At 37.9% G+C, this 24556-nt stretch overlaps 2 protein-coding genes across 3 annotated transcripts in view; one reads left to right on the top strand and one right to left on the bottom strand.

Annotated features, from left to right (window-relative positions):
* The window catches only part of Paaf1 (proteasomal ATPase associated factor 1), a 28683-nt gene extending 15071 nt beyond the window's left edge, over positions 1-13612 (bottom strand). Inside the window, exons 1-7 of one of the 2 annotated variants that reach the window (XM_027942723.2) lie at positions 13540-13597; positions 12801-12933; positions 12005-12045; positions 10123-10226; positions 5435-5524; positions 3803-3901; positions 2486-2636 (exon numbers count right to left, since the gene is read on the bottom strand). In XM_027942723.2, the coding sequence (XP_027798524.1) occupies positions 2486-2636; positions 3803-3901; positions 5435-5524; positions 10123-10226; positions 12005-12045; positions 12801-12853 (538 nt within the window). In that variant the 5' untranslated portion in view covers positions 12854-12933; positions 13540-13597. Of the gene's footprint in view, positions 1-2485; positions 2637-3802; positions 3902-5434; positions 5525-10122; positions 10227-12004; positions 12046-12800; positions 12934-13539 lie in introns of both variants that reach the window. The other variant, XM_027942724.3, reaches the window with a different exon arrangement.
* A 46-nt stretch (positions 13613-13658) lies between these two features.
* Positions 13659-17304, top strand: Coa4 (cytochrome c oxidase assembly factor 4 homolog). Its single transcript, XM_027942630.3, has 2 exons — positions 13659-13942; positions 16541-17304. The coding sequence occupies exon 2, from the start codon at positions 16549-16551 to the stop codon at positions 16810-16812; it is 264 nt and encodes an 87-aa protein (XP_027798431.2). The 5' UTR covers positions 13659-13942; positions 16541-16548; the 3' UTR covers positions 16813-17304.
* The last annotated feature ends 7252 nt before the right edge of the window (positions 17305-24556 follow it).

Here is a 24556-nt window from a genome sequence, read left to right as displayed (position 1 = left end):
TGGTAGAGTGCTCGCTTGTACGCACGAGGCACTGGGTTTGATCCTCAGCACCACATAAACGTAAAATAAAGACATTGTGTCCACCTAAAACTAAAAAATAAATATTAAAAAAAAGAAAAACTGAGTGCTTGTTTAAAAAAAATACACCATTTCTAAGAGTTTGATAATAATGGTCAAAGTGCTGACAATGTAACCTGAATTCTTAAAATTATTCTACAAATGTAAGCACATCCACTACCCTGGTGAACAAATTCAATAACTAGTCAAATGAAATGAGATTTAATTTGGTCTCATTGTTTCATAAATTATGAATGATACAGTATAATGCTTATTACAAAAATCAGTAGTATAAATATATACCTCCAAATGAACCAATTTTAATTAAACAACCTGGACAATTTAACTTCAAACTGATTAAAATACATTTTAGAGCTACTTATTAAACTCATATATTAGAAACACTGAACTACTTTTAGTTTATCTTTGTATTTGAAAGATTCAGAATATATACAGAAATCTTACCTCTGATTGTCAGTTAAGTAAAGAACATGCTAATCCTTTGATTATCCATATTAAAATACACAATAGGAAGAACAATTATGTATGTGTATATATATTCCCCCCCTTCCCCCAGAAGTACTAGGGATTGAACACAGGGCCTTGCCCATTTAAAAAAAAAAATTTTTTTTTGAGGCAAGGTCTCACTGTTGCCTAGGCTGGCCCCGGCTGGCCTTAAACTTATGATCCTCCTGCCGCAGCCTAAAAAGTAGCTAGGATTACAGTGTGCACCACCGTGTTCTTTAGTAATGTGAGGAAGGTGCCAAATATTGTTTTTATTCCATCTCTGTGTACCCATTTACTTAGAGTTATAGAAGTAAATCACTTATTTGATAAGGTTAACGTGTGTTTCTAAGATCATCTCCATGTAATCTGACAAACCATCACAGAGAATATTAAAACTCAGGGCCGGGTTTTACCACTGTGGCTCAGTGGTAGAGTACTCGCCTAGTATGTGCAAGGTCCTGGGTTTGATCCTGAGCACCACATAAAAATAAAGTAAATAAGTAAAATAAATATCGTGTCCAACTACAACTAAAAATATATATATTAAAAAAATTATATTAAGACTTAAAACCTGATGTCTGCCTATAAGCTACAATGTAGTGAGGTTCACAAAGCAAAAACACAGGTACAAATACTATAAGTAGAGGACAATACATAATTAGTTCCCAAATAAGTGGTACAGAAAATGCTATTTTTATTTATTAATTTTTAAGTGGTACTGGGGAGTGAACCCAGGAGTGCTTTATTACTAAGCTACATCCCCACCCTTTCTTCCTATTTATTTATTTATAGGAAGGAGTGAACCCTTAAAATGAGGGATACTTAAAAATGAGCCACACCCCTAGCCCTTATTATTTTTATTTATTTTTTCAAGAAGTGAGATTTTTTAAAAAATTTTTTGGGGGTTGTAGATGGACACAATAACTTCATTTTATTATTTATTTTTATATGGTGCTGAGGATTAAACCCAGTGCCTCACACAAGCCAGGCAAGCGCTCCACCACTGAGCCACAACCCCAGCCCCATTATTTTTTATTTTAAGACAGGGTCTCACCAAGTTGCTTAGGGCCCTGCTAAGTTGCTGAGGCCGGCCTTGAACTTGCAATCCCCCTGGTTCAACATCCTGAGTCACTAGGATTATAGGTACGTGCCACCATACCCAGCACAGAAAATGTTATTATGGTTCCCAGGGAGGGATTCAAAGTAAGGAACTGAGAATGTTATAACATTTTTTGAAATATCCAAACTTATAATGAGCTGCTTAGGGCCTTGCCATTGCTGAGGCTGGCTTTGAACTCGAGATCATCCTGTCTCAGCCTCCTGAGCTGCTCGCTGGGATTACAGGAGTGTGCCACTGCACCCGACTTTATTACCCTCTTAATGTTCTAATTAAGGATTACATCTCTAAATTCTATATCTTTTTCAACATACCAACTAATCAATTTCAATTTTTAATAAGAAAGAGTCTTACAATCTCTGTAATCTGATATTATATTATAGGCTAACCTATTTTTATCTTTAAAATATGAAGAATAACTTAAATTCATGGATATTGACACTCAATATTGAGCTCTAATGTTGCTATCTGATGATGTAGCCATTTGCCACCCAGCTTTTACTGTCACCTCAAAGGACTAATAAGATGTGGATTCTTCCTCTTTTCATCTCTCTCAGCACACAAGCAGAAAATCTCCTGGGAGGATTTTTTTCCCCCTATTGATTGTGGAAAACAACTATCTGTGGAAGACTGTTCATTCTAGATAGCAATAACAAGACTGACTATCAAAAAAATCTCTAGTCCTTGGGGAAATAGCAGCACATCCAAATGACCAGTTGGATGAATTATTTGTACATTTGTGAACAGCTCCTGTTCCTCTCTTGTAATTCCTCTGTGGGGATCATTAGAGAAAGCTTTTCATACCTCCTTTGTGCCCTTTGAAGGTCACCACACAACTAGCATCTTCAGCTGACCAGATCTTCAGCTGAGCATCCATTCCCCCACTCAGAACCACAAGGCCTGATGGGAAAAACCTGCAACAATTCACATCAAACACATGTCCTTCCAATCCTCTCTGGAAAAACAAAAGAAAGTGCCATGCTAGTTCTTTTGTCCATCCCTTGATGTTCTTTCATTCCCCCTGCCCCATATCTTTGGTCCCTTATGTGAAATATATATATGCTATACCCTTGCTCTAGATTTTTTTTTATGTTTCTATTGGTGCATTAGTTGTACATATTGAGGGGATTTGTTGTTTCATATTTGTACATGCACACAATATAACAATATAATTTGGCCAATATTGCTCCTCAGCTCATACTAGATTTATTACTTTTTTTTTTTTTTTTGAGACAAGATCTCATTAAATTTTCTAGGCTAACTCAATCCTCCTGCCTCAGCCTCCTAAGAAACTGGGATCACAGGCATGTGCCAGTATGTCTGGAATTCATACTACATTTTTTTTTTAAAGATGGACACAATATCTTTATTTATTTTTATGTGGTGCTGAGGATCAAACCCAGTGCCTCACATGTACGAGGCAAGTGCTCTACTGAGCAATAACCCCAGCCAACCCCTCATACAACATTTTTAAAAAGGCTGCCCAGGGGCTGGGGTTATGGCTCAGCGGTAGAGCGCTTGCCTCACATGTGCAAGGCCCTGGGTTCAATCCTCAGCACCACATAAAATTAAATAAATAAAATAAAGTTAAAAAAAATAAAATAAAAAGGCTGCCCAGAGGACTTTTTAGATAATTTGTCTACCAAGTAGTATTCTAAGAGCTGGTTGGCTTCTTTTCCTGGGACTGAGCTACAGATGTTATAGCACTAAATTCTAGGGTCTCACAGCCATCCCTAGTTCTAGTTCTAAGTATGAGTTGAGGACACTCAGAACTCTTCCACATCTCTCCTTAAGATCATTTGTATAGGCTGAAGCTTAGCCATACTTACCCTAATAGCCTAGCTACTCTGCGTTAGAAACTGGTCACTGAAGGCAGTTCAAACCAAGGGCCCACCCACCTAAGACACTCACTGGTCTGACTCAAATGCTACAGTCCCACTCTGTCCAGGTCTGGTAAATCACTAAGCTTGAGGATAGTACCAATTAACAAACATGAGACCAGAGATCAACTTAAGTACAGTGGTCCTACATATTTTCAATGGGCCATTCTTCCTTTCATGACCCAATCCAAGGTTTCTGAAACCTTGTATAAGATTCTAAAAGTGTATCCAAATCCTTTACTCTGAGTTCTCCATTGGAAGCCTGCCAGATCTTCATGCTACCATCAGAACTAGAAGACACACCAAGGCCGCCGCCACTGGAAATGTCCAGGCATGTTATCTGTTCAAAAGACAAAACAATTTATAATACAAATAATGAAATGCTCTTATTTCCTTGAAACATGTTATAAATCTCCTTTTTTCATGGTCTTCCAAATCTTCTTCAAGACTATGCTTCCCAACAGCAAGGACCTGTGTTTGATATGAAGGCTGTTTTTATCACCAACCTCCCCACAAGGCTGAAATAAATATCCTTTACTTCCTGTAATCATCTCTAGTGTTCTACTATAACTAAAAGGTTTTCCCTATAAAGTTTCCATCTTTCATGATTTATTTTTTTAGGATATTTCTCCTAATTCTTAGGAACCCACTTATACAAAAGATAATCTTCCAACATACACCAGAAGGATTCAAGCAAAGATACTTCTATCAAGGTATAAATGGAGATATACATCCTATGTTCATAACACAAATGAAGAAAATGGAAACACCTGTATGTTTGGTAATGTAAGACTAGAAAAATAAATTATAACAAAGTCATACAATGTAATACTATGCATCTCCTACAAGAACACTAGGAAAGATGATTGAGAATAATGTACATATTAAGTAATAAAAAGCAAGTTATAAACTTGCCTACATAAGAGTTTCCCAAAGACTGAGAGAATAAAGTAAAATAATAATATGTAAAGTTCAACATGGAGCTAACTCATAGAAAGCAATAAATAAATATTAGTTATCATTGCTATTATTATTATTATCAATAAAGGCTATAAAAGTTCACAACAATTATCTTTTAGAATATAAAAACAGGAGTAATTTTTTACTTTCTATTTCCTAATTTTATCACTATAAATATTTATTTGCTTTGCAACAAGAGTAAAAAGTAACTTATTTGATTTTGCAGTACTAGGGATTGAACCCGGGGCTCATGCAATGGTAGGTAAACCACTCAATGGATGTCAGCCATTTCTTATTTGGTTTTTGAGACAGGGTATCACCAAATTGCCCAGCCTGGCCTCAAACCTGCAAATCTCCTGCCTTAGTCTCCCAAGTAGTTGGGATTATGTTATATGCCACTGCACCCAACAAAAAATAGCTTTAAAAAAAAATGTACCACACAGTAAAAAGGAGACTTATCCACCACTTTTTCACTTCTGCTTTAAAAAAGCTAAAAAAAAAAGTAGAAAGGGCTTTATTACAAAAAACATCTGAAAATTATTCCTCAATGAGGTATATTTAGAATATTGAGAAAATGTTCCTGTCTAGTAGACAAGGTAATGAAATATGAGAAGTGCCAAATTATGCAAGCATCGGTTATTATATCATTATCCAAAAGCTGATAAGTGACTCTGCTAAAATATATTTTAAAAAATTTCAGACAATCTCTAAGATTACCAGTGAGCCTGTCTGTATACATACTCCGGACCCTCACACCAGTTTTGCCACACATCATACTTCATCAGCTGTATCATTTTACAATGTAGAGCAAATGAATGACTCATTAATTATGAATATCTTTACAGCACTAGAAAAGCAGATAAAGTAAAAGAATTAGCATGCTATTACACTTTTTATTTATCAAAATACTTACACTCTTTGTATGAATTCTGGAAAAAGTAGTATATGGTGCCAAAAACTTAGAAGATGTATTTTCCTTTGGACATGAAATATGAATGCTTTTCTAAACAAAGAGGAAAAGATGAAATCTGTCAGTGAAGCTACACCCAAGTAATTAAAGCCTCTCAAAGAAAACATTAAGACCACAGGAAATTCTCATTCTAATTCTTGCCCAGCCCACAAAACTAGAACCCTCCCTTGGTTTAGAAGTCCTTTCACTGCAGAGTGCTGCACTGCAATTTAGAATCACTGAGATGCCATTTTGTTTTTATGTAAATGGTCCCCTAGAGGACAGACTAACAATATGATACAACTGAAAAGCAAGAGAGCATTAATTTTTAGAAGAAAATCAAATCTCAATATTCTCAATTAGCAATGGGACAAGGAACAGGGTAAGCAGGAGAGTACATAAAGAGATGTGAGGAAATTTAGCACCTGCCCCCAAGTCTAGGGTCTAAACAAGTCTAAAAGTGAACTTGCTACCTATAAGAACTTTTTTTTCCCACTTATTTATTTTTATGTGGTGCTGAGGATCGAACCCAGGGTCCCACACATGTGAGGCGAGTGCTCTACCACTGAACCACAACCCCAGCCCCTACTACCTATAAGAACTTTAAGAAAAACCTGTTAGATTACTGACATTTATAGTTACTAGAGAAATTGGTAAAGTAAATTATGGTATATCCATAAATGTGTAGGGATGGGTCAGAACTGCAGTGCCCATTCCCACCTAACACTTAAAACTGACAACCTGATCATAGATTGGCCATCATCACATAGTTGTTTTATGATGCCCCATGTGTTTTGACTAGTCATGTTCATGTCTTTCGGCTGGTAGTGTAGTAGGAAAGTATGCCTACAACCAGATGTTAAATTCAGGTGATATGAGACTTGCTAATGGTCATTTATAATAATTTTCCCAAGTATGTTGGCATTTCAAGGTAGCTGACTGATAAAGGCAGTACACTAATAAAAGGCTTGGTCAACTTTTTGTCAAGGATTCTTGCAATATGACATCCTTTAATCAAAGAATACTCTAACCAACAGAATACAACTTAATTGTATATCTCTTATGAGGAGCTAACTCACTAAAGAGCCCCTAATCTGTTATATCTTCTGCCACAGTACTTCAGATTTTCTGGAAATTCTGGAGGGCAATGAACATGCCTTCAATAATCAAGATTTTCTGAACCTTTTTATATCCAACAGGCACAGATCCTCACATTACATTAGAAAGAACAGCTTCAAAATCATATTTTCATTACTGAAAATCAATTATGTTCTCATTACAGGCCATCTACTCCTTTTAAATGACAATTAGAATATCTACACAAACAGCACTTTCTTAGCCAGCATATCCATGCCTGGCTGCCTACAGTCTTTTCACTAAATTAGTTTCTGCTTCTAACTGCATGACAAAGCCCATATAGCTGCAAGACAGCTGACCTGGATTCAAAACTACCTCCTACACCAGAAACTGATGTGTCAGCTAAACTCTTGGCTAAATAGTCATACCAGCATGGATGCAAGGAGTTCCAAAAGGTTAATGTTCAGACCTTTGTAAAAACTGGGTTTGCTCTCAGAAGACTTCATTCTTGTTTTTTTTTTTTTTTTTTAATATTTATTTTTTAGTTTTTTTTAAGTGGACACAATATCTTTATTTTACACTTATGTGATGATGAGAATGGAACTCAGTGCCTCAAGCATGCTAGGCGAGCACTCTACCACTGAGCCACAACCCCAGCCCAGAAGACTTCATTTCTTTGGGGAAAATTACATGAAAAATTTCAAGAATCAGTGATTTTCTCCTGCTTATCAACCTTACAAATCAACCATTAATCCATAAACAGACTATGGAAGAAGATAAATACTGAGCTATCTTCCAATGTCAGCAGTAGACAATCATGCTGTTAATGAAAAAAAAAATTTAAAGGAAAGCTGCAGGAGATATCAAAACAGACAAATCCAAGGAGGGAAAAGTGAGTATGCCACACTAGAATGAAATTCAAAGTCAATTTTTTTTATATTCCAGAGTTAGGCATTTAAGCATAACGACAGGTATACTATTTAACAAAACACTGTAGCAACATCAAATAGCAAAGTGACTCATGGCAGTTAGGAAACAAATTAATGTTCAACCATAAGCACTTACTGTCTGAACCCACCCAGCAGGTTCACAGCAGAAATTAGCAATGATGTTTGAAGAGATTAGGATTGTATCCAGGCCTAAGTATGAAGGGAAGAAATATAAATCAAGTATTTCCAATAAAAAACTTAAAGAGTCTAAACTGAGATGTGCTACAAGTATAAAATATGCATAGAATTTTGAAAACTTAAGAAAAAAAGGTATATAAAAATCAGTATCCAGGCTGTGGATGGATACTGGCAAAACATCTGAGAATACCAGAGACTTGCAAGGTGGTGTTGAAGTTGGAATCAATAAAACTGGGTTTCAATTCCAGCATACAGTTTGACTTTGATTAATAGGGATTAATTAACCTGAGTATAACACTTATCTGAAAAAAATGGAAATTTAAAATGCCAAGCCCACAGGATTATTATGATAAAAATAACTTTTTTTTTGCAATATTCTACAGTTTTATCATTTGTATCCTAACTCTCCATTAACCATTCTATGAGGTACAGTATTATCTCTGTGATCTAGATGAAAAAATTGAGACTCAGGTAACTTTTATTTGTCCAAAATCACAAACCTAATAAGTATCAGAGTTAACTAAGACTTAAACTCAGATCTTCTGACACTTTCTACAACCATAGCTGCTTATGAAAATATGTAACATGAAGCCTATAACCCAGCACACAAAGGGTAATGAATGCACATTTGGTAAAAATCTTATGTAAATAACAAAGTATTCTCTATTCTTGTCAGTATACTCAAATATCTTAAAACCAAAAAATAAAATTAAAATATACACAAAAAAATAAAAGGAAATAAAAAATAAATAAAAGACTGGTTCACCCTTTGGGAATCATCTCACCAGAGCACACTGATTATAGCCATTAGAATGAGTATGAAAAGGTAGATCATGAGTTCTGTAATACTTTAGCCATCTATTTACCTCAAAAACAAATGAGAAAAACTCTTAAATACTATTAATATACTATTAATGTACACTTTTCACCAAGACCTAGCCAGATGTAGTTCGTGAAGCTATACTATCCAATATGGTAGATTCTAGGCACATTCGGGCTATTCAACACTTGAAATACGCCAGTGCAAATGAAGAACTAAGTTTTAAATTTTATTTAACGTGAAGTTTAATTTAAAAATTAAAGCTGGGCATGGTAGTGCATACCTGTAATCCCAGTGACACAGGAGGCTAAGGCAGAACAACTGTGAGTTCAAAGCCAGCCTCAGCAACTTTGTGAGGCTCTAAGAAACTTAGAGACCTTGTCTCAAAATAAAAAATAAAAAGGGGTGGGGATGTGGCTTGGTGGTTAAGCACCCCTTGGTTCAATCCCCAGTACCAAAAACAAAAAATAAATAATAAATAAATTAAATACAAGGCCAGTGAGGTTCTAAGCTACTTAGCAAGACCCTGTCTCAAAATAAAATATAAAAAGGCCTGAGTATTTAGCTCAGTGATATAGTACTAAAAAAGAAAACTTTTAGGTATGTTTGCAACAATATGAATTTTTTTTCGCAGTACTGCAGACTGAACCCTAGTGGGTGCTCTACCACTGAGTTATATCCCCAGTCCACCCTTTAAAATATTTTTCACTTCTGAGGCAGTCTCTCTAAATTTTCAAGACTGGCCTTGAACTTGTGATCCTCCTGCCTCAGCCTCCAAAGCAGTCAGGAGTACAGGCATATGTACCCATATAAAATCAGGGAGGATTTTTGTGCTAAGGACTGAACCAAGGGCCCCACAAACACTGAGGACATACTCTACCACTGAGCTACACTCTCTAACCCCTATGAATCTATGCTTTCAATTGTAAATTTTATTTTATTTTTGGGAGTGGGGATTGAACCCAGGGGTGCTTTACTACTGACTTATATCCTCAATACTTTTTATTTTTAAGACAGAATCTTGCTACATCACCCAGGATTGTCTCCAATTTGTGATCCTCTTGCCTTAGCAACCTGACTTGCTGGGATGTAACTAAACGCACTACCCCACCAGCTCAACTGTAAATCTTATGAAATATAAATACAGATCAAGTCATTCCTAATTAAAAAAAAGTTTGAATTGAGATGTGCTATAAATGTAAAATAGAAAATTGTGAAAATTTTAAAAAGTAATATAAAATACCTTATTAGTAAATATGTATATTATTTAAAAATTAAAATAATATTTTAGACATATTGGGTTAAGTAAGGTAGATTATTAAAATTAAGCTCACCTATTTCTTTTACCTTTTTAATGTGGCTACAAGAAAATTCAAAATTGTATATGTAGTTTGTTATTATCACAGCTGGTGCAAGGTAAATAAGAAGAAATACATTTCCATTTTAAAGTAAATATAATTAAAGACAAGAAGAAAACTCTTGACATTCAAAGGAGCAAACAGTATGATTATTATACAAATAAAATAGAGATGACACATATATAGATAACAGTGTAAATATCTGAAGTAGATATAGAGGTAAGGCCATACTTCTGAATAGCATGCCATCTAGAAGACATAAAAACTTACCTTATTTATTTCATTTACAATAAATCCTTCTGAGGCTGTAACCTCTGGGATACCATCTAGGCCAATTCCTTGAGAAGTTAGGCTGCCATACAAAGATGGTTTCCCTACATGGGAAAAAAAAATTAAAAGTTTGTCTTAAAAAATTATAAGAACTTATTATTTTTCTCCTTACAGACCCAATTCAAGCATCTGTATAGATGGAACCTATAATGAAATTGGCCCATGAAAGGAAAACAGATACCTGTGTTGAAATTCAGGTGAGGTAGAAAGAGTAAACCTATTTTGGGAGTGAATATGCTAAAAGATTTAAAAGTTAGGAATGGAGATTTAGAGATATAACATTTATAGAAAAAGCTGCTGAAGTGATCTCAACCTGCTTTTATGGCTATGAAATGGAATTCTTCCAGGATGAAAGGTGAAGATCATCATATATATGTGTATTTGCCAACAGTATATACACTATATAACACATCATAAATAATTAAACTTCAGTATTCTAGAAAATATGCCTAAATAGAATTTTTGCAGTCATATGAACTGAATGAAATACTGTCCTAAATATAAACATATGCAGACACTAGAATGAAGCTAAACACTTTGTCCATTCTTTTGACTTTTATATTCAAATCAAAGCCCATATAACAATTACATGTCTAACTTCCTGGCTAGAGTTAGACATGTAATTCAATCTCTTTCTTTTTCTTCAAAGATATTGGTTATTCAGTTAATCCTTCTTTCCTTTACCTCCAAACTACATTTTATTTATTATTATTTAGGTACTGAGGATTGAACCAGAACCACTTTACCCCTGAACTACATCCCCAGTCTTTATATTTTATTTATAGACAGGATCTAACTAAGTTGTTTAGGGCCTTGCCAAGTTACTGAGGCTGGCCTCAAATTTGCCATCCTCTTAACTCAATCTGGGATTACAGGCATGTGCCACCACATCTAGCTTCAAACTGTATTTTAAAAATTGCTCTTTCTTCAATTATTTTCCATCTTTAAAAAACAAAACAAAACAAACAAAAAAAAAAGCTCTGGACTATGAGATTTTTAGCTTCATCCATACAGCACCAATTTCCTCAAGAAAGATTCTATGTTTAAAATATTTTCTCAGCTTGATGAAGTGGCACATGCCTGTAATCCCAACTCTTTAGGAAGCTAAGGAAGTGGATCAAAAGTTCAAGGTCAGCCTCATCAATTTATCGAGGCCTTGAGGGTTGGGAATATGGCTTAATGGTAAAGTGCTCCTAAGTTCAATACACAGTACCACCAAAAAAATTAGATAAAAAAACTGTAGAATATATCACATAAAGGCTAATGGGCTAATTAAAATGCACCAGCACAGGTGCAGTGGTACCTGTAATCTCAGCTACTTTGGAGGCTGAGGCAGAAGGATCAAAAGTTGGAGATCAATGTGGGCAACTTAGTGAGACCCTGTATAAAAAAGAAAAAGTGCTACACACACAGCTCAGTGATAGAGCACCACTGAATTTAACCACCAGTATGGCAAAAAAAAAAAAAAAAAAAGGTTGGAGAAGTAGCGTGGTGGTAGCCTACCTGCCTAGTGTATGAGAGGCCCTGATTTCAATCCCCAATATCTCATTCATATATGCTCTCTCTTTCTCTCTCTCTCCCACACACAAAAGCATTAATAATATCTCCATAAACATCTGTGGCTTACAAATGGAAAACACAATCTGAAGCCCTTCTAGAATAGAGGAGTTGGAATTATTTCAGTAAAATACAAACTACTCAAGCATGTTTGTAAACTATAAGCATTGTGCCAGAAGGGTGGGCCAGCAAAAAATAGGCAGCTTTGTACTAGGGGTAGTAAATCTTTTTTTCAAAGGAGAACAAATAGATTTATAGACATTACCTGGAGGGTGACAGCTCAGCCAGGCCTCCCCTTCATCTTTCCTATGAAGAGAGACAAAAGCCTAATTAGGCTCAAAGTTGAAAAGAATGACACTTGGGAGAAAGGTCATATAACCTTCAGTTTGTTCATTGTACCTAAACATGATCTAGTCTAATCTCCCATCCAGGCATACATTATTTTAAGACAGTCAAATTTTATTGTTAAAGAAATATTTGTGGATTAAGTATTTAATGAATAGATATCACTAGTTAAATCGATTCTCAAATACTTTGATCAACAGGGAGCTTGCTTTGAAAAAAATCAAGATTATTTATATTTAGGCATTTATTGAGATAACTATAAAACAAGAGTTAGACATTTTGCATATAGCATAATTATTCCTTACAAAAACCAAACAAGATACCTTTTATTATCCCCATATTAAATGCAAAAACTTGAGGGTCTGGGATAAGTGACTTGCCCCAAACCCCTAGCTATGAAGTAAGAATTGAAATCTGGAACTGGTTCACAATATGTGTTCTTTCTAAAACCTCATGCTGACTTTTTACATGTTTTAGAATGCATGACTCCAAATCCTCTAAATCCTGATCTCTTAGGTAAGATGGAAAGGACCTAGACCTTTAACTCAGAAAGCTCCAGGTTGACAGCAGCCTTCTATCACATGAGCAGCTGCCTTTGATTCTGATCCTGAATTGTTTCATAGGTACCTTGTGGCACTTAATGGTACTGTTATTCATTTATAACATCATATTTTGCACACTAATAAGTAATGTGTATTTTGGTTAGTCCCACCTACCAAAGTATAAATTTCTTAAGTGCAGGAGGCTGTGTTTCATCCATCTTCACCATTGTTTCAATAGTGATAACAGTTACTAATCAATTAGTAACAGCAACTGTCATTTATGGCATTGCTGTATTCATCCTGATACCTAGAGAAATAATTGGCACAGTATATGATCAACAAATATACATTAAATGAATGAATGAATGATTTACTGCGTAGTTCCAATTAAATGTCACCTTCTTGAAGGGCAGGAACTATCACTTAAATTTAGAATACACATCTGAGCTCCACTGAGCTTTAGGACAGGGCCTGGACTTGGCATGGTTTTCTGAACAGAACTGTGCAATACATCTAATAGGGCGCTGGGGGCGCACGAAAATAGAGTCCATAAAACACAAAAGTGGTAGTGAGTACTGGAACTTTTACAAATAACTGATGACCAAGAAATATTTTCAAAATGACTACTTGGCCAAATGTCTTCCTGTCTCCCAGTTTGTCCACTCATTGATACTATTTCTTACGCAGGGATCACACAGTGCGTACGTATTCCCTTGGCCTCAGGACAACTGCAAAGAATGAAAAGCAATAACCATGCGGGTTTGGGACTTTTTTTCTGGACCTTGTGGCCTCCAGCTTCCTCAACAATTGAAGGTTAACCTCTGTGGATATCCAGGTCAGGCATGGCTCTCCTTGACGTTAAGGCAACATCCGTTACCCGCCTCCTCTGACCCTGATCTGGGCCTGGATTCACCTGAGGGCTTGGGCCCAGTCGCTCTGAATCCTCAAAGGCGCCGCCATCTTGACCCCGCCTCCATTAGCCCGCCTCTTCCGCCCCTTCCCGGAAGTGGAGCCCCCAAACAGGCGGTAGGAACGGAGGGCGGGAAATACACGGAGAAACCACCAATGAAAATGCATTATCTTGCCCTTCCGTCGGCGTGCTGCCGTGAGGGGCTGGTTCTTGTGGAGAGACGCTGAGGATCTCTAACTGCCTGAAGAACCTGCGCCGTCGCTCCATTTGGGTCCTCTCCTCCCACCTTTTCCGTGAGCACGACACCCCTAGTCCTTGCGCCGGGAGGCACTGCGGACAGAACGCGGGCGCACGCGGCTGCCGTACACGCTTGCGTCCTCTCCTTAAAGTGGCAGAGGAGCTTAAGGTGACCTAACCTGGATTGCTCTGCTTTCCGATCCTTTCTGTACCTTCCTAGTTCAAGCCAACTTCCACTGTTCAGTTGCCAGCTATCTCACCTGCCCTGAATTCTGAGCAGGGGTCGCCCTCATTTTACTCCACAGGAGACTGAAATCAGATGATGGAGGGGGGGATCTTAAGATAGCGTTTACAAAGCCTATTGTAGCCCAAAGCATTTTTCATTCATTATGTTAATACTTAAATTCTGCGAGTTAAGCATTATTAATGAGTAATGAAAATTATTACACGGTAAGGCGTGGTACTGGGATTTGAATTTGGATCTCTTTGTTTAGAATCCAAGGTACTTTCCTTTCCACCGTTCTTGATTTCATTGATTTGCTCTTGGCCTTTGAAGAGCTCACAATGTCATAGGAAGCGGAAACATATACAGTAATAGGAACTCTCATATATTTAAACTTTTGTTCGCGTCAATCTCCTTACAAACATTATCATCTGTTTTTCAAAAGAGGTTTCTAAGTGACTTGCACAAGAGCATCCAATGAAACAGTGACAACGCAAGGTTTCCAATCCATGTCTATTTCAAAGCCATTTCCTTTCTTCCCTTAAATTATACTGCCTTCAAAGCAAGTGAATTTTGTGTAGAGATTAAATTCCTCTTGTGATTTCCCCATTGTTCTTAGGATAAAAGTCCTAACTCCTTAATATGGCCTGCAAAGCCTTTCTATGATGAGATGCTTAGTCATTTTACCAGTTTTCATTTCTGGTCTTGTTCTCATCTCCAGCCAGGTTTTTTCTTTGTGTGTTTTGTGGTGCTAGGGATCAAATCCTGGGGCCTCACACATGTGAGCTGCACCCTCAGGCCCATCACTGAACTTTTGGTTCCTCTTATATGTTAAATTCTGTCTCTATCTTCCACTGGCCAGAAATATTCTTCCCATCTCTAGCCAACTCCCACTTATCCTTTAAGTCTCATTTTTTTAAATCACTTCCTCCAGGAAGTCTTCTGTGCCTATTCTTGCCCTGTATCTGGATTAAGTACCCCTCCACTGTGTTCCCAATCCTAGCTATCTATACACATGTTGAAACTGTCTGCTTACTTATCTACATTGTAAACAGGAACTATATCTTTTTTGGATACTCTAGCATAGTGACTGATACATGGTAGGTACGCAATAATCATCTTCTGGGGCTAAGAATGTAGCCCAGTTGTAAGAGCATTTGCTTAGCATGTGTGAAGTTCTGGATTCCATCTTCAGCAGCACCAAAAAAAAAAAAAAAAAAAAAAATTATCTGTTGAATGAATGAGACACAAGAGAGGCATTAAGAAATTCTAACGGGGCTGGGGATGTGGCTCAAGCGGTAGCGCGCTCTCCTGGCATGCGTGCTGCCCGGGTTCGATCCTCAGCACCACATACAAACAAAGATGTTGTGCCCGCCGATAACTAAAAAAAAAAAAATAAATATTAAAAAATTCTTTCTTTACTCTCTGTCTCTCACTTTCTCTTTAAAAAAAAAAGAAATTCTAACGCTCTTTTACAGCTAGCTCATCATGACAAAATTTGTGAAAGGGTAATCATTTCTCTTCATATGTTTCTTAAGTTCTTTGCTTCTTTCTTTCTTTCTTTCTTTTTTTTTTTTTTTTGGTACTGGAAAGTGCACTCAGGGGTACTTAACCACTGAGCCACATCCCCAGGTCTTTTTATTTTTTATTTGGAGACAGGGCTTGTCAAATTGCTTAGGACCTAAGTTGCTGAAGCTGGCTTTGAACTTGCAATATCCTGTCTTAGCCTCCTAGCCACTGGGATTACAGGTTTGCACCATTGCACCCAGCTCTGCTACTTTCTTTTGACTGCTGTGAAGCAGATGATCTTGGGGACATATTCTGGGCAAACATACCTCACATTTGGGCATAGCTGACAAAGCATTTTCACTTACTCTATAGACTGAACTCTTGCCCTGGCGTCTGAATGTTTTATTACATTCAAAGTGAACTCTTTCCATTCCTCCCATGTCAAAACCTACCCGTATTTGGGTATCATCCCAAGTGTTAAACTTATTCTTCCTCAGGCATAGAATAAAGCCAAAGGAGACAACAATAACTAACGGTTAGTTCTTTTCAGGTAGGTCAGAGATGGCTTCTCCAAAAAGATGACATTTCACTTAATTCATATTCCATCAGCAGAATTTATTGAGCTTATTGAATGCTGTTTAAAGCACTCTCAAATATATAATGTTGTTCAATACGAACCATTTTCTAGGCCTGTTTTTTCTGCCAGGCCTACTGCTGGGGACACCAAAGTAAATCAGGCTCAATATCTCTCCTCAAAGAGCTTAGTCTTCGGGCTGGGGTTGTGGCTCAGAGGTAGACGCTCGCCTACCATGGGTGAGGCACTGGGTTCAATCCTTAACACCACATAAAATAAATAAAAAGCATTGTGTTGACCTATAACTGAAAAATAAATATTTTAAAAAAGAGCTTAGTCTTCTAGGGGAGATAAATACATAAGCAAGCTCTAATAGTGCAGTTTAGTTGGTGCTATTTATGACACAGGGACCTTATTATAATCATAATTATATTCTTACCTTGTCTCTGTTGATGTTCTAGACTTCAAGATGTCAACCTCAGTCCCTCAAGGCCATAACTGGGCCCGACAGGTGAAGAAGGAGGATGAAGAAGTAGATCCTCTGGACCAGCTCATCTCCCGCTCTGGCTGTGCTGCCTCCCACTTTGCAGTGCAGGAGTGCATGGCCCAGCACCAGGACTGGCGGCAGTGCCAGCCACAGGTGCAGGCCTTCAGGGATTGCATGAATGAACAGCAGGCAAAGCGGCGGGAGGAGCTACAGAGAAGAAAAGAGCAAGTTAGCACCCACCGCTGAGACCCAAACCACCTGTCCCCAGAGGATGGTCCTGCAGAAACCAGCACATAGATCATGGTGGGAGTATGGGCCAGGAGGTGTCAAACTTGGAGATGGTCTTTTGGACTAGGATTGAGAGCCAGACACCATAAATTTGGATATGACTACCATACTGAACTGCCATGTTTAATGGTCAGATCTCACACATTCTCACCCTTCTTGTTCCACCAATATTTGCCATGTATAACAAGAAGTGGGGTAAAGGAAGCTCCCTTACCCCACCTCTTGCGTCAGTGTGCCAAATACTAAGATGATTATAGGGATGTTTTAATTTTAGAAGTAAATTCACAAACTGAAGTTAAATTGGTTACATAATCAGGTCTTCAATTTTTCAGTCATGGGTTCAATTATATCAAGTATTTCTAAGGCACTGTGTTGGAATGTGATCTCTGCCTTCATGTTTCTTAGGGTCTAGTTTGAGAGATGGAAATAAAACAACACTGGACCAACTAATTTAGCTTCCAGCAGTGATGTGAGTGCCTCTGTCTTTTTATCACCTACTCTGAGTGTTTTATTCTGTTTAATAAAGGAAGAAAGCCAACATGGAAACTTACTCAAAAAATATTGAGTACCTGTTACATGCCAGACTCTGTTGATTAACAGATGCAGAATTTTCCCCCAACTCAACCAATACAGAAAGCTGGCCTGACATTTTAAAAGTATGTTTAACATTAAAATACAGATTTTCAGTTTTTGAAAAATGGAGATGCTATGAACACAGAGCTTATATTTCTACTTGACAACAAATTGCTGGAGCTGAATGATACTGCCTCTTTTCAGGGGCTTGTGTTCTATTATAGAAGTTGCCATCACTTCTCATTCTTCTTCAGTGAGACCACCCGCTATTCCTGAATAGCCGCTTGAGACATTTGGGAGTGAGAAGAAGGTTAGGGGAGTGGCTCTAGCCACAGAAGCTAGAATGCTTTCATCATTATTAATAACAAATACTTTTTGAGCACCTACATTTAAAAAACCCAAACCTGAAGTATAGTAAGCCCTAAAATTTGAACCTTTGTGTTGGTATTTTTAGGAAAGAAGGAAAGAAAGAGAAGAGGACATGAGGAGTTAAAGAAACAGTAGAATCTTATTTAAGGCCAAAGGGGATGATCAGGTGAATATATAAACGTGTTTCTTTGGGTCTGTGTGTACTCAATGCTGTGGATCATCAGAGGGAGGAAGCAGTGTGCTCTAGAGCTGTCACCAAGAATCTCAAAGAAGAGGAGGAAGTTAGTCAAGTTGAGCCTTTAATGAAAGCTGGAGCCAGGCAAGGTGGTGCAGTTCTATGGCAAGTTTGAGGCTAGCCTCAGCAAATCAGCTAGGTTCTCAGCAACTTGGTAAAACCCTGTTTCAGAATAAAAAAGGAATGGGGGTATAGTCTGGTAAAGCACCCCTGGGTTCAATCCCCAATACCAAAAACAAAACAAAAAAACATATAGCTGGGTGTGGTGGCACACACCTAGTAATCCCAGAAGGCTGAGGCAGAAGAATCAAATGTCTGAGGCCAGGGGAGGGGAGGGGGGATAGTAGAGGATAGGAAAGGCAGCAGAATACAACAGACACTAGTATGGCAATATGTAAATCAATGGATGTGTAACTGATGTGATTCTGCAATCTGTATACGGGGTAAAAATGGGAGTTCATAACCCACTTGAATCAAAGTGTGAAATATGATATATCAAGAACTATGTAATGTTTTGAACAACCAACAATAAAAATTAAAAAAAAAAAAATGTCTGAGGCCAGCGTGGACAACTTAGTGAGACTTTGCCTCTAAATTAAAAAAAAATTGGGGATGTAGCCATGTAGTAAGAGCACTCCAAGTTCAATCCCCAGTAACAAAAAATAAATAAAAATTGTTACCATTTATTGAGTGATTATAACTAATATTTATTGAACATTTAATTTAGGCAATCCAGTTCCAGAGTCTGTGCTGTCAATCCCTTTACACAATTTACTAGTTGTGTGACTGGACACTTTTTTTTTTTTTTTTTTTTTTAGTATTGGGGATAAAACTCTTCAGTGGGCATATACCACATAGCTACATCATCAGCCTTTTTATTTTTTATTTTGAGAAAGGGTCTGAGTTGCTGAGGCTGGCCTTGAATTTGCAATCCTCCTGCCACAGTCAGTCCTGAGTTACTGAGATTATAGGCAAATACACCACCCCTAACTGGGAAAGTTACTTAACATCTCAAAATCTTTTTTCTTGTCTGTGTATGTGTGTATTGTATGCTTTCCTCACAAGCCTCAAAACATTAGTTTGGACCTTCCTCATAGAATTGTTGAAAGAATTAATATTGGTGGTGAGCTTAGAAACAGTGTCTGGCACCCCATTCTTGTGTGCTAGTGACTGTCCTGAGGTAGGCTGTCTAATTTAATCCTTAGAACATAGCATTCATTCCTTTTTACAGAGGAGAAAATAAAGGTAAGACCTAAGAATTGGGTTCCAGGCGTATGTTGCTCTAAAGTCCATACTGGTCTCTGTGCTCTGTGCAATGTGGTCTGAGTTTCTCCCTATATAATCTACACTTACCTCTGGCAGCTTTGGGTAACTCCTGGGAAGAGGTGCAGTGCCAGCAATGAGTGGAGAGACCTCTTGGCTGGTTGTCTCTTGACTAGACCTAGGGCAGACTGATGGCTAAGCTCTTCCCTGCAAGGTCTTTGGCCAAGGACTTGGCTTCATACTCAGTACATAGGTGCACTGCAATGTGCTTTACTAGATGAGTAAGAAGATACTTCTGTCTCTCCCTCAGGTGAAGTTGACAGACTAAATCCTTGGGCTGCTGACTTCAGAAATCCAAAAAGAACTGGAGCGAGTCCAGATTGAAACCTTACACTTTCTCCCTGTAGAAAATGCATGGCCTCCTTTCTCTGCAAGACTTAAAGGAGTGGAGGAAGTGGAAAGGATTCTTCCCTTCCTTACAGCTATTTTTTAAAGAATATTCATTCTTCAGAGCCTGGGCATTTTGCCTGAATGGTGAGCTGATTCCCTAAAGTGAGTGGAAATGTCTGAGAATAAATGATTCCAGGGGGAGTGTAAAGCTAAATGAATCATTCCAGATTCTGCAGGTCAATCAGACAATTGGAGATGAAAACATCAAGAAGAAACCAAAGTACAGATGAAACAAGCCCAAAACCCATTGGTCACTTTGTGCCTGTGGTATCTTTCCAGCTGGTCTAGTTCTAGACATGCCCATTGTCTACTCAGACAGTTTTCCTTCCTTAATTACACTCTGTGTCCTAGAAACAGAGGAGATAGAGGTCTCAGCATTGCTACAGTGTCCAAATACTCAAAATACCAAGATTTTTATTTCTTTCTCAGTGACTAAAACATACCCTTTTAGAATCCACAGCTGGCCATTTCTCAAGCTTCTAAGGCAGAAGAACAGACATCCTCATCCAAAGGGAAAGGACTAAAACATGTAGCTAAGGAATCTGCTGGCCTTAACTAAGAAAACCACCCATTTGACCCAGGCATTCTATCCTTGAAAGTTATTGATCTACATAAAAATACACTTCTAAAAATCCATTATATGCAATAAACCAGGAATTGAGTAACCTGGAACAATCCTTGATTCTGCCACTGGCTGAATGGTTGACTTTAGACAAGTCTGTTTCCCTCCCTGGGCCAGTTAACTCATGAGTAAAATGAAGACAAAAATGGATTATCCCAAAAGTTCCATATTGATAGAGCCAATCCTCGAACCTAGTTATTCTGACTTCTAATCCACTGACCCCCCGCCCCGCCTATCCCTTGTATTTTCATGGTTCTACTAGGACTTTTTATTTTATTTATTATTATTATTATTATTATTATTATTATTATTATTATTTCTTGTTTACTCACAGGTACCTACACAAAGCAAGAAGCACTGTTGTAGATCTAATTTATTTTCAGTGCTGGGTTTCAAACCCAGGGCTTCATATATAGCAGGTAGACACTATCACTAAACCACATCCCCAGCCCCCTACTAGGAATTTTTTAATTGGGGCATTCAAAACTAAAAGTATGCTGAAGGAATAAACTACTGACACATGCAACAAAGTGTATAAATAAAGATAAGACACAAGTGAGTATATATTGTACAAGATTAATTGTTTTAATAGACATGGTAATATAAATGAGATTAATGGTTGCTTCTAGGGGAGAATGACTGAAAGAATATGAGGGAACTTTCTGGGGTAATTGACAGAATGGTGGATTTCATGGGTAGATGCATTTTCAAAACAGATCAGTTTCAAAACTGATCAAATACACAATTAAGGTCTGTGTTTCACTATGTGTAAAGTAGATCTCAAAGAATCTCTTAGAATATATATACTGAAGTTGTTTAGAAGGGAAGAAATATCACATTTACCAAGCACTTGGCCAGCCTGTTACAGATCTCTATCACAAACTCTAAAAAGGGATTACCCATTTTATAGGTCAAAAAACTGAGGTTCAGTGATGTTAATTCACCAGAAAAAAAAATTCACAGAAGACCTTAAAACTAATAAGTGTAGAAGCCCAGGCACAACCCAAGTTTGTCTGCCTCTTATAATAGATTGTCTCAAGGAGGGAAGGAAAGGTATTTTCAGCTTGGAACCTGGAGACTTGTGTTCCTTTTGATTTCACAGCCATGTGATCCTAAGAAAGTTCAAATCCCCCTGGGCCTCACTCTAGAGAGTCAAATGAAGCTTGTAATTGTTTTATAACCCTGAGGTTATAGCAATCAGACTATCTCCTGTCCTTTACCAGGATGGAGCATTAAGAGCAATTTCCATTTCTTAGAGTAGAGTCATTATGAGCAACAAAAGCCCTTTGACTCCAGTGAGAAGATAAATCATCAACTAGGTTAGTGACACAAGAGCTGGAGTGACAGAATCCAGCTGCCTCTTATTTAAGATAAACCTAACTTATTCTGCAACAAATGTGATGGGAAGGAATGGAGTGGGACATTAGATCTGAATCCTGCTGTTACTCTGCCATGGAGATGGCCTATGACCTGGGACAAAGCACTGCTTTTTCTGGGCCTCTAACCTGCATTTGCTCCAGTATCTTGTCCATTTTATGAAACTCTGAGTCCTGTTTCTACATATTATAACAAGGAAAATTGGGCAGCTGGAATCTAATGTGTTTCTCAGATTCCTAAACGGAACCCATGTGGCATTGCCTATGTGCTATGGGGAAATATGTATGTATATATACATTTTATCTTCATTATCACTATATATATATCCCCCAGCTTCACACTCATCCATTAGTTGCTGCTCTTTTATCTTCTGTAATTGAGATTTAGCAATAGGGAATAATTTTATAAATTTATTTTTTGCTTATTTACTCAGACACCTACACAAAGCAGGAAGCTTTTTTAATGTGTTTATGGTGATAGGGTTCGAACCCAGGGCTTTATGCATATCAGGGAGACACTCTACCACTGAACCACACCCTTAGCCCAGAAATAGGGAATTCTAAAATCAAAGTATCAGTCTTCACTGGAAAATTCTGTCCACACTCCAATTGGGGTTCAATTGGAAGTCCTGGGACTTCCATTTGAATTCAGAGAAGCATTTTAATATAAGGGCATCTGCTCTTTTGACAGCCTTCCCTTAATGTTCACCTTGGGAAGAAATCTGAGTTTCCTCTTGTTGCCTGTGGAGACCAAGCAAAAAACCCAAAATAATTTCAGGACTGAAGCTATGAGTTTCAGAAATGTACATGCAATGTTGAGAATGTGTTAAGCTTCTACAGACATCTGGTTAGGGATACCCCAGAGAAGGCTAGAAATAGAGGGTAAAGAGGTTTTGGCTTCTTACTAGCTGTTTTACCCTTGGAAGTCATTTCACCTCTTCAAACTTTAACTTCTCAACTGTAAAACTGGGATAATACCAACAACCTCAAAGATACTTTGTACAAAGTATGCAGCAAAAAAGGAGAATGAATGAGACAGAGACACAAGGATCCATGTTTGTTATGGTTTAGGTATGAAGTTTCCCTCAAAAGCTCATGTAAGACAATGTAAGGAGGTCTAAGATGAAATGACTGGGTTATAAGAGTCTCAGCTCAATCAGTGCGCTAATCCCTGATAGGTATTAACTGAGAGGTGACTGTAGGCAGATAGGGTGTGGCTGGAGGAGGTGGCTCGTTGGGGGCATGCCTTTGGGATATATATTTTATCCCTGGTGAGTAGAGTCTTCTCTGTCTCTGTATACTACAGTCATGTCTCTAGCTGTTTTCCTCTGCTACACTGTTCTGCCATGATATTCTGCCTCACCTTGAGCTCCAAGGAATGGAGCCAGCTTTCTATGGACTGAGACCTCTGAAACCATAACTTTTCCTTCTCTAATATGTTTGTCAGGTCTTTTTGGTCACAGCAGCCAAAAGGCTGACTAAAGCACACTCACATATACTTATACCCAGGCATATACATACACGCCCTGAAAGACTGGTAAGAAGATTAAATGTGTATTTAGCACAAGGTCCAGCTCAATAAATGATAGCTATTCTGCATCGAAGTATAAATGCACAAAGGCTCAGAAGAGACAGAACATTGAAGATCACCTAGACTACTAGTTCTCAAAGAGGTTTCCTGGACCAGCAGCAACATCATCACCTGGGGACTCATATGAGATGCAGATTCTAGACTCTCACTCCATATCTATGAAATCAAGCAATCTGTGCTTTAGAAACCCCCTCCCAGAGGTCCTGATATATGCTAAAGTTTGAGAATCAATCATTTAGACAAGGGTTTGACAAACTGTTTCTACAAAGGACCAGAAAGTGTTTTAGCTTTATGGACTCCATTCCAATTACTCTGTCATTGTAGCAGCCATAGATAATATTAAGTGAATGAGCATGGCCCTCCTCCAATAGACCTTTATTTACAAAAAAATAGAATGGGAATTTGAAACTAGGTAAGAGGTTGTGTTTGTACAACATGGTGAATGTACTAAATGCCTCTGTAAAATGGCTAATTCTGTGGTATGTGAAGTTTACCTCAATAAATTATTTTATAAAACACAAGGAGTGCCAGGCACGGTGGTGCATGCCTATAATCCCAGTGTCTCCAAAGGCTGAGTCAGGAGTATCGTGAATTGGAAGCCAGCCTCAGCAATGGCGAGGTACTTAGCAACTCAGTGAGACCCTGTCTCTAAATGAAATACAAAATAAGGCTGGGGATATGGCTCAGTGAGTGAGTGTCCCCAAGTTCAATCCCTGGTACCAAAAAAAAAAAAAAAAGGAGTGAGTAGGATTTGGTTCATGGACAGTAGATTGCTGACCCTTGATCGAGATCAACTTTCAATGCTTTGCATAATCTCATTCCAGGCACACTTATCAGTTATGTAACCTTTACCTGAATACTTATGTCAAGTCACTCACTAACCCACAAAGCAATTTATTTTGTGTATGAACAGACCTCAGTTCCATATGGAGAATTTTTCTATATACAAAGCCAAAATCTCCCTTCCCATGACTTATACCCATAGAGCATGCCCTAAAAAATGTAATGATTTAGATATGGTTTAAATGTGTCTCCCAAGGGTTCATGCGCTGGAATCGTGGTCTTCAGTGTGTGATTTTGAGAGGTTATGGGCCCTTGAAGAGGTGATGCCTAGTAGAAGGTGCTTAGGTCACTGAGGGCTTTGCCCTGGGAAGGGATTAATGTAGTTCTCTTAGGACCCTTTGAAAGTGGGTTGTTATAAAAAGCACAAGACTAGCCCCTCT

The sequence above is a fragment of the Marmota flaviventris genome, chromosome 9, assembly GCF_047511675.1.
Source record: "Marmota flaviventris isolate mMarFla1 chromosome 9, mMarFla1.hap1, whole genome shotgun sequence".
NCBI classification, from domain to species: Eukaryota; Metazoa; Chordata; class Mammalia; order Rodentia; family Sciuridae; genus Marmota; species Marmota flaviventris.
This window is presented reverse-complemented; position numbering and strand designations above follow the sequence as displayed.